The 10,784-nt window shown below is 45.6% G+C and overlaps 2 protein-coding genes across 2 annotated transcripts; both read right to left on the reverse strand.

Moving 5' to 3' along the window:
- Window positions 1–849: 849 nt before the first annotated feature.
- LOC136519440 (uncharacterized) lies at window positions 850–1,503 on the reverse strand. The gene has a single exon (XM_066512844.1). The coding sequence runs from the start codon at window positions 1,410–1,412 to the stop codon at window positions 1,011–1,013; it is 402 nt and encodes a 133-aa protein (XP_066368941.1). The 5' UTR covers window positions 1,413–1,503; the 3' UTR covers window positions 850–1,010.
- A 5,065-nt stretch (window positions 1,504–6,568) lies between these two features.
- On the reverse strand, window positions 6,569–9,965 carry LOC136524817 (uncharacterized). Its single transcript, XM_066518061.1, has 3 exons — window positions 9,377–9,965; window positions 7,900–7,943; window positions 6,569–6,855 (listed from the first exon to the last, which is right to left on the reverse strand). The coding sequence occupies exon 1, from the start codon at window positions 9,894–9,896 to the stop codon at window positions 9,381–9,383; it is 516 nt and encodes a 171-aa protein (XP_066374158.1). The 5' UTR covers window positions 9,897–9,965; the 3' UTR covers window positions 6,569–6,855; window positions 7,900–7,943; window positions 9,377–9,380.
- Between the last annotated feature and the right edge of the window lie 819 nt (window positions 9,966–10,784).

Consider the following 10,784-nt stretch of genomic DNA (forward strand, 5'->3'; position numbering starts at 1 on the left):
CTAGCTGTACAACACGCGTTCGACTTTAGACGCCTTCCTAAGAATAAATGGTTAGCAAAGCATGTGCCTGGAAGAGAGAATAGCTTGCATCCCGGGCTGAATTGTCTATTGTCGAATCAGATGCTAGACGATCGAGAAATTCTCTACCTAGTAATGGGTAATGGTTTGGTACAAGATGTTAAATTCAAACTAGTAACGAAGAACTGGTGCCTTAGCACTGTAGGAGGAGGAGATATGTTGTTCCATAAAGAACAATTTCTAAATGTTCTTGGATTATGGAGGCTTGGCAGCTCCATCGAGTAAATTAAACAAAAAAAAAAACATTTTTGGAATAAAAATGTGCTAATGAAGCTTTCCTTTCTACTACTTTGTGTCCATGATCTGATTACAGGAGCTGAGTGATAATAATCAGATAAAAGGCGGTGCCTATAGGAAAAAGGGAATACTGGCCGGTGGGGTCTTGGATCTTTGCTTTGGTGCATCCTTTGCAGAGTTCTTGGATAGAATCATTGTGATTGTGACCATTTGCCAACAGGAATCCTCCTGATCCTCACCCAGGTGCATGCCAACTCAAGTCTCAAGATGCACAAGTATCTCCAATCAGATGCCCCTAGATCTTGCATAGATTAATTCCAGGAGAACCAAATCGAAAGCTAATATATATTGTGGTGAGGGGATCTATACCGAATGAAGAGTTCCCTTTCTATCCAGCATTTGATATTTGTTTCGACTGAAGAATCTGATCTTGGTCTGTTTTGCTAAAGAGGTGCCCTCGAAGCGTGCAACTAAAAACGCTGAAAGCGATTTAATTAATAAAAAAAGACGACCTCAATCACTCTCATGTATCGGTCAACCCAAATTCCAGACCTTATTTATTTATGTTGCACAAGGCCAGTGGTGCGCCTCAGAGATGTTCAACAGACTTACTCAGTTACTCCATCTGTATAGTACTTACTGTAAGACATGGTGAAGGCAGAACTGCGCTGCGCAGCATCGTGATGAGAACGAGCTCACTTGCGGCCATGGACGAACATGAGGTGGAAACCACCGAGCACTGTGGCAGCGGCCATCACCCAGGCCAGGATCATGAAGCCGAGGGGCAGCATCGTGCCGAGCTTCCAGGTGAAGCCGGCCGTGAGCGTCGTGGTGAGGAGCCACACGGCAAGCCTGGCCCGGCCCTGGGCCACCGACCCGGGCGGCGAGAGCTGGAAGCGGCGGGTGGCGTAGAAGAGGGCGAGCAGGTTGAGGTGGGAGAGGCCGATGAAGGCGAGCGCGCCACGGTTGTCGCGGACGCGGCGGACGGAGAGCACGAAGTTGCCGGCGAGGACGACGAGGATCACCACGGTGGTCCAGGGGAGGCGGCGGGCGCCGTCGGGCGCCGGCTGGCGGTCGGAGGGATCAGGGCCCGCCATCGGGCTGGCGCCGATGGTGGGGACTGGCCGACTGGGCAATAGTGGGGTTTCTTCGATCTCGGAGACCTGCTTCCTGTAGTCAGTCTGAAACCGTGTGCTGCGGTGCTGCCCTCTTCTCTTAAGTCTTTTATTTACTCTTCTAGATATAATAAGAGCCTCTTTGGCAGGGCTTCTGCAGGGGCTTCAGCTTTAGCTCCTGCAGGAGCTGTGTCAAACGTCTGTTTTGGAAAGTGCTTTGCATGGGGAGCCGGTCAAGAGCCGGAGCCATTTTTTGCCTGCGCAGGAGAAGCCTAAAAAACGAGCTTCACGCGGCTCCTTGCTGTGGGTTCACGTCGTCTAGTGTGAAGGAGCCGTTTTACCAAACGTTTTCCAGAACGGCTTCAGCTCCTTCAGAGGAGCTGCTCCTTCAGAGAAGCCAGAGCCGGAGCTATTTTCAGAGGAGCCAGAGCCCTACCAAACAGGTCCTAATAATATATTTAAATACTTAGCAAAATAGATATAACAAAAAAAAAATCAAAACAACTTATAATTTGAAACGGCCGTGTCGTTGTTAGCTGTAGTCCATGCGCGGTGTCATGTTATCAAGTCAGAAGTCCGGCCGGTTTCCTTTAAAAAAAGAAAAAGCGGATTTGAAGAAAATGAATTCTTTGGAATAGATTACTATAGTGCGGTCTTTAAAAGACACCATGTGATCGATCGGTCTTCAGAAGCCACTATACAGCTAGATCTTATTTGGCTATCTATTTGCTCTTATTGACGGTAACAGGGGATAACATAGTGCTTGAGACGAAAACTTTGTTAAATTTAATTGTATTTTTTTCTGACACTTATTTCAATATTGATTCTTGTTTTTTTTTCTCAATATATAGTTCAGCGCGTGTTTAGTTGGTCCAAAGTTGGAATTTGGGTTACTGTAGCACTTTCATTTTTATTTGACAAATAGTGTTTAATTATGGACTAATTAGGCTCAAACCGTTCGTCTCGCAATTTTCAACCAAACTGTGCAATTAATTTTTTTTCTTCGTCTACATTTAATGCTCCATGCACGTATCGCAAGATTCGATGTGATGAGTATTGTAGCACTTTTTAAGATTTTAGGGTAGGAACTAAACACGCTCTCAGCTATAGAGGATATAGGATGCCTCTAGAACGCCGTCGTTTGTAATAAAGAAAATAAGAAAAAAAGAAAATGATATCATGCACGCTCAACTACTCCAACTACACCGAACAGATACTACAACTGTACCTAGAGGAGAGGCTTAAAAAAAAACTACTCCAACTACTTTTCTCTAGTACAAAATCCTACTTCCCTCTGTTTGTATTTACTTGTCAGCAACTTTTTACTGTAGCAAATTTGACCCTCTATTTTTTTTTCTAAAAAAATCTTAGATACTTTAATGTATATAATACTAATGAAGTATGTTCAATAAAGAATTATATATGTGAAAACTTAATGTATTTAAAAATCTTTTGCGAAAAAAAACGTATGGCCAAAATTACTACAATAAAAATTCGGTGACAAGTAAAAATTCGGTGACAAACAGAGACAGGGTGCATGCATCATCAAGCATTGTACCAGCTGTGTGTCTGCCAACAGTGCACACCAGTCAGATCATCAGATTGGTTCTGCTAGTAAAACAAGAGCAGGCTCGGTCGACCGCTACCTGAATCAGCACGCACATGAATGATGAGTAAACTCAGGCGAAAGTACGTACCAATGCAAAGCAATTCAGTCAGAACACTGAATTTCATCATCAGGGTGCTACTAATTTCAGGTGAAATTTCACATGATTTCCAGGTGCATTGGCTCCGACGATGGCTAGGTCCAGCACAACAGATATTCAATCTTCCACACGGCTCACAATGCCCAAACGTATCAGTGGTTTTATAGGCATATATAGGCCACAACCATACAGCAAAAACAGCATCTAGCATCAGAGAATTAAGCCAGACAGAACGCACCAAGCATCATCATCATACTACTACTTGCGTGTAGAACAAGAGCATCGTACTACTTCCGGTTGCACTAATCAGATCAGGTGAGATCGCTTCCCTCTTGCCCTAGTAGGCTAGTGAAAGATGAGCACGTAGAGTAGACCCAAGATGCTCAAGGCCGCAATGACCCAGATACCGGCCTCGAAAGTCGGGGGCCCGACCAAACTCCAGGGGATTGTTACGAACCCACACGATTCGCACTACTTCCTTTACTCAGAACAGGTAGCTTGCAACTGCGCCGGGCACGGGTGGTGTACTGACTCGATTCCGATTGACATATATGACTTGGAATGGAAGTACGATCGACGGCTTCATCCGTCCACGCCTAGGATCGGACGTCACGGCAAGTGCAGGGAAGTAAAAAAAAAAAAAATCTCCTCCAGTGCACGGAAGATCATAACGCACACGTCGTGGAAATAAAAGCAACATTTATTTGAAAGCACGCATTTATTTGAAACCTACATAAAAGAAGAAGAAGAAGAAGAAATAAGCTTTGCTTTTTGAAAGACCCAGCATTATTTTCCTCTGTAGTGCTTTGAAATGCATGCAGTGACCAAGATTCAAAAAGGCTCTTGTTGAAGTAAACTCGACCCGACCAATCTAATTAATCCGATTAGTCCCAAAAAAAGACCTAACTCAACCAGAACATCGATGGACTCAGATCATAGTTTTCGACCGATACTCGATCTAATCTAACCCAGAAAAAAAAAAGCCTGACCATGCAAACATAGGAAAATCTAATCTAACGAAGAACTTATAAGCAATAGTCTGACCCAACCAGCCCAACGTGTTCACCGGGTGGGCACGGATCAAAATTTTGACCCGATGTTTTTTTAGCGGCCTACGCGGTGTCGCATTATACGCTCTGCTAATTAATAAAGCCTACGGTGCATCTATGCACTTACCCATGAATGCCCTTTCGCCTATCCAACTTATATTCAGAACTCCGGACGCTCGATCAGACTAGTGACCAGCCATGTTTTCTCCTCGCAAAAAAAGACGATCGGTCATGCATGCCAACCCAGCCTCAAATAATGTGTGCGCGAGTCGGAAAGCTGGACCTGAGATGCCTTTCTAACGGCTAAAGAATGATGCATGCGTACAAGTGCACCCCACGTGTTGGACCTTGAACCGGCTAAAATATGACGACCGTGCATTTAACCGTCACAGACAACCGTTTTTGCATATGTGGTACCTCAACTCCCGGTCCTAATGAGGTGGTACACAGCATAGTCCTGAAGGAAGAGTTTCATCTCTGACATTGTGTTGAATATCATCCCCTTCCTAAGGGTTTCTATCTCATGGTTATACAATGAATTCCTACACAACTGAAGACCGGTATCACAAACTGCCATATCCGTCATGCTGACATCCCTATAGTTCGGAACGCCCCTGAAAGATACGTTCTTGGACCTTAGTTGCTCAAGCTTAGTCGTTGTGTAAGATGGTGGTGGAACATACTGTTGCGCTTCGCTAATTCTGGCCCATGAATAATAGGGGATATCATCTGCAGCCAAATTTGTGACTAGTCTACCCTGAGCATGGACACCTTACAAAACCTCGGTTCATACTGCTAATGGCATAGTATGTACCAGTACTGGCATGGCATCAGCCGTTGTTGCCATAGCATCTGTACCTCCTTGGTTATCATCAGAATCGTCTGAATCACTGCTAACTACATCACCGATCCTGTCCTCCTTCTCCCGCTCCTCCTTTTCCCATTCGAACTCATTCACATCGAAGTTATTGCTTATACAGCCTACTACAGTTGAATGAAACTGCTCCTGCGTCAACTGACCGTCCAAATCCATATTACGCTGAGTTGCATCCCCTTCGACCCCTAATTCTTTTTCATTGCCTTCAAAACCATCAATGGACGGGCCGTCCTGAACACCATGCATCCTGTACCCATTCCCCACCACCACCTCAGTCATAGGCACATTGGAACCTTGGAGAACCCTAGTGTGGCGGGACCAGTGAGCAGGGTCGCGCAAGGGCATAAGGACATAGTGTGTCCTAGTCTTCCCAGTATCAAACATCCCCTTTAGTGTGAAATCACCGCCAAACTTTATATTCAAACGGACACAAAGGTCGTTGAAGTTAGGAGATTCATCAAACCATTCCAATTCTTCTTTCATATCCTCAAACATACTATCTTGTCTCCTAACACTTCCTCCGTACAAAACTCTAACACAAAAATCCATCTGCAGAAGCATTTGAAGAAACTTCATTAAGTCATGAAATCATCGTACCTAATGTCCATACTAACATTAATATATTTTCTAACTATAACTATACTAACTAATCAAATATTAACATCTATACAAGGCATACTATAACTGCACTAACTAAACTACCTAACTTTACTACCTATACTAACTTATTATATTACGTATACTAACTAAACTAACTAACTTTCCTAACTATACTAACTATACTTTAATAATTTTACTAACTTTATTAACTGTGCTAACTATATTAGTGGAGTACCTCGTTGCAGCGCGTAAGATCAGGCCGGGAGGCGCGGCGCAGGGCAGCCGCCGTGCATGACCGAAGGTTCTGGCCGGAGGGGGAGGCGCGCCGGCATGCGGGCGCGGCGGCCGCACCCGACGACTGGCGGCCTGGCTGCCTGGCTGGTGCGGGCGGGCGGACGCGGCTGGCTTGCTGGCGTGGGCGGACACGGCCGCGGCAAACGGCGTGCACGGCGGCGGGTAGGCGCGGGCGAAGGCGGGCGCGGCGGCCAGGCTGCCTTGCTGTGCTGCTCGGAGAATGACGACTGCTCGGGCACGCGGGCCGCGGCGGAGGTTATATCCGGCTCTGCCACGCCATGGATCAGGGCGCGGCACTGCCGCGCTAAGATCGGTGGCACGGCAGAGCCCCGCCACGTCAGCGGTCAGCGCTTCTGGTCGCCGTCACGTCGGCCCTCTGCCGTGCCACCATGTATGGCGCGGCACAGGTATTTGACCGCGCCAGGGCAATAGACGCGGCCAAAAGTGTTAGTTTAAAAAAAACAAGTGTTAGATTTAAAATTAGTTTCGAAAAAGTGTTAAAATTAAAAAAAAATCGCAGAGCACACATGCCTCGAATCCAAAATATAATTGCAGTGCATCCCTAGCGGAGTTTCGTCAGAATGACCGAGATGTTAGTTAAATTAATAAACTTGCGAAAGGCGGTGTAAATTAAGTAGCACAGTAAACATGACAAGGCTGCCTGCCAGAGTGCTCATCAGGAGAACTAGTTCCAAATCAGGAGAACAAGTCTACATGTTACTTTACAGAGTGGTCATCAGGATAACAAAAGGAGAACTACAGTCTACAGAATGGATAGAATGCATGGCGACCTAAGTTATTTAGCTTGATTTTATTTACAGATGCTGATGGATTTTGCTTGGTGGTGCCGTCATCTAGGCACTTTTAACAAAAGCGATAGTCTTCTTGGCATCTGTAATCTGTAAAATAACAATAAAGTATATCCTGTTAGCTTTTGCTTGACACAACTCAGGTTCTGCACAAGTGTGAATATCAATAACAATATACTCCGTACTCTATGCACAAATCACTATTGGCAACATGGAAACTCTTGAGCTCTTGGGTAAAAAGATAAACAACAGTAACTACTTCACTGTTCCTTACTAACTACTTGCTCCAAAAAATCAAGATTGCTCAATCGACCAACATAAGATTGCTAAAGAAGTCAAGTAGCAACTAGAACTAAGTACTAACAAGTAATTTTTGGGGGAATGGAGATTCATTTGAACCGAACAAAAATTCTGGGAGAAAAAAGAACACAGCAAGATGACCCATAGAAACACTAGGTGGATCTGAGTATTCATCAGAGGAAGGAACAATAGAACCTCACAGCTAGCTAGCAAGAACCTCACAGCTTGCATACAAGTCAATTAGATTTACATATTTTGTTTGTTTTTAACAGCTCAATTTCATGTGTCACTTTCTATACTTTGGTTTAGGACTGAAGGCAGTACTACTTAAGGCAGCTCAATCCTGTACTCTGAAGGCAATATTTTTGTTGATCATTGAAAATACTATAACCATAAGAAGCTGATAGTAACATAATACTACTCAGAAGACAATAATGTTAGGATCATGAAAATGAGCATTGCAAAAGACAATAATGTTAGTAGATATACTGTATCGCTACACCTCATACCTTAACCAAAAAAAACTAAAGAAATAATAAAGAAGCATTGCAGAACTATGTCACAGCTTAGGGTTGCACTGGAATGCAGTGTGCCCACTGCCCAACTGAATCATCACCACGAATATGTGTAAAGCGTCCCTGAGTTAATCATCCCAACTGGAATGCACGCACAAATACAAAAGACAAAGCTAGCTATAGTCTCTGAAAGAAAAAGAAACTCAGTGCTAAATGTATGCACAGTGAAATGTAAACTGAATGCACGCAGGATCCATCCAGCAGTTCAGACAATTTCAGCTACAAGAACATACTAGGAAAAGGTTGGTTCACAACATACCTGCTACTGCTACTGCTAGCCCTCTTCAAGTTCCAGATCTTGATCTGAAAAATGAAATTTTGTTTAGTTACCAGGAAAGAAAACAATACAGAAAGATGTCCCATAGTTTCAGATCCAAGTTTTATATCATAAACTGAAACTTAACGATACATAGACTAGCAGTGTCACATGCATGCATCTGGACATCTGGTACAGCAGCAAGCAAACACTGCAGAAGCGACACCATCGCAAATGCTGCTACTGCTGCTGTCTGGTGATAAGTATCATAAAGCTTACTACTGGCATTAGTACTACTGTGTATTAGAAAAATATTTAGAACAATATCATGCCACGGTCAACAATTGTTTCAGATTAACGGAAGTGTCAAAATGAAATGACAAAACTTATGAATAAAATCCATGTGCCAAAATGAAGGACACAAGAAAGCATAGCTGATGGGCAGTATGTCGGTATGATTGAAAAGTGAAAATGCTAAGCTAAATCCGACTACTGTATTGGGACAAGTGTAACTCACTCACTGGTGGGCAGGTATTTTGATTAGTCTCAGCAGTAAAGCAACGAGTATGATACCATGATAGTTAACAAATGTTCTAGGCCGGAAAAAGAAAAGGCAGCTTTCTAGCAACATCACCATCACGCTTGTTTCATCAATCAGACACTACTAGTACTACTGGTTCTGAAAGCTGCTTACTGCATATTTTTTTCAATGCCCAGATGGAGCTAGCACTGTTTGTCTCTAGCCCTAGTATTTGACATAAACTTTCATTACTGAAATAGTATATGCTATTCAAGGCGGCAAAATCTAGATAGCTGAAAGTTTACCTATTGTTTCAGAGATGGTAAATGTACGCTTAGACACTAAAGATCAAGTGAAAGAAACAAAAGGTGAAGGCGGGACAAAGAGATGGTTGAAATTGGAGTTGTCTCATGACTCTACAGCTGATCGAATTGGTATGATATATCAAGTTCAAGTTGGAGAATTTTACAAAAGCTTTCTAATAGGTCCAAGAATATCAAAACCAAAGTTTAGAGAAAAAATAGACGGTCAAAATACTGAAGCATCAACAAGTGGCCAACTTATTGATATTCTCACCGGATCCACAGAGCTACACTCACATGCAAATATCAAGGTTCACAGAGCTACATTCACATGCAAATAGCCAAATATTGCAGATACGTTGCGATTTGCATAGAATAATTTGGGACGAACCATATAAAAAATTATTAATAATATATTGTGGCTAGAATGTGTTCTGTCCTTCAAGAACTAAGCATTTGTTCAAGTTGGAAGAGTCTATATGCAAAATGGCGAAAGCGAGGCAAACAAAATGCAGAAACATCAGATCAGGTAATAGCAGTTCTCATAGGCTTAGGCTCCCTCTATATTAATAGATACAGTATGGCACTTTTATTTGTCGATCGTATGGACCCTCATCAGAGTGTGTCAGAGAAGTTGGTGTTATACTGTTATACTTACTCATCTATGAAGCAAGAACATAGAGATGTCTCTCATCCCTCTCGCAGTCTCGCATGATCAGAGATTCAGATCGCTTCTCATCGTCATCATCATGGAGAAACAGAGCGTAGAACCCACCGCCGACGGTGGCGGCGGCCAAGACCCATGCCACGACCGCGAGGCCCAGTGGCATCACCTCCCCGATCTTCGAGGTGAAGGCGGCGGTGAGCGTGGTAGTGAGGAGCCACACGGCGAGCCTGGCGCGGCCGCGCGCGGGGGACCCGTGCGGCGCGACCTCGAAGCGGTGGAGCGCGCAGAGGAGCAGGGCCAGGTTCAGGTGGGAGACGACGACGAAGGCGACCGCGCCGTGGCCGTCGCCGTGGACGCGGCGGACGCAGAGCGCGAGGTTGAGCCCCAGGAAGACGAGAATCGCCACGGTGGTCCAACGGACGCGGCGGGTGGGGGCCACCGGCGCCGCGGCCGCGGGTTTGGATTTCTGGTTGGGATCGTTGGCGTAGGGGAGCTCCGCCGCATACGCCATCGCGCTGCTCGGTGGTCGATTCGCAGTGTAGAATTGGGGATTGGGTTGGGGCTTCCGCGCCGCAGTCAAGTGAAGTCCTACCGTGAGATTTCCGTGAAGTTCCAATGAGTCATGGTGGCAACAACCACCAGGCTCGCCGCGTGTCCTAGTCTGCCACGTTGCTCGTGTCCTGCAGCGTCTGCCGCTATTGCGTTACGTTATGAAGCGTGCTAGCACTGGCTACTACTAGTGATTTAACAGCATACTAATTATTTTAAAGAAAATGGTCATGTACTTTCATTAAAAAAAGGAAAAATTGGTTGCGCAGCATCGAACGATCACGATCTCCGTAAAATACTATCAAAAGTTTACGTCTTTGTAAAATACCACCAAAAGATTGAACCGTGAACTGAAAATAGCATTTCATTAAAATAAAACGACAGAAGTGACGGCACTTAAAGTAGCCTCCGTCACGCGGGTTGTTCTCGTGGACGCTCGCCGCGAACAGGAACGACTCCTACGGCACCACGTGCCGCAGCGCCCGTGCTTGCGCACGTCCTTGCCGTCCCGGCTCTCGCCCCGCCCGGTCCTACCCCGCGCCGACGACTCTCCCCGATACCGATCTGTGTGCTAGTAACTTTTGCGGGATGGAGGAGGAGGAGGGCCCCTGTAGCGGGACGTCCTCAACCGCATCGGCGATATCAAGGCGCTCGGCAGCTGCGCCCTCGTCTCACACCGCTTCCACACGCTCATGCTTCTCGTCGACTTCGTCTTCGTCCGCGTCGACTGTGTCATCCCGACGACCCGCTGCCATCCTCCTCCTCCGCTGTACCGCGCTCCCCACCGCACCAAGCGCTAGCAGCGGGCGCGGCTCGTTCGTGCACATCGCGCGCGTCCTGGTCGGTGGCA

The sequence above is a fragment of the Miscanthus floridulus genome, chromosome 18, assembly GCF_019320115.1.
Source record: "Miscanthus floridulus cultivar M001 chromosome 18, ASM1932011v1, whole genome shotgun sequence".
Classification (NCBI taxonomy): domain Eukaryota; kingdom Viridiplantae; phylum Streptophyta; class Magnoliopsida; order Poales; family Poaceae; genus Miscanthus; species Miscanthus floridulus.

Excerpts from the sequence above, each read along its gene's own strand:
- LOC136524817 (XM_066518061.1), bottom strand. The coding sequence starts at position 9,896 with ATGGCGTATGCGGCGGAGCTCCCCTACGCCAACGATCCCAACCAGAAA.
- LOC136519440 (XM_066512844.1), bottom strand. The coding sequence starts at position 1,412 with ATGGCGGGCCCTGATCCCTCCGACCGCCAGCCGGCGCCCGACGGCGCC.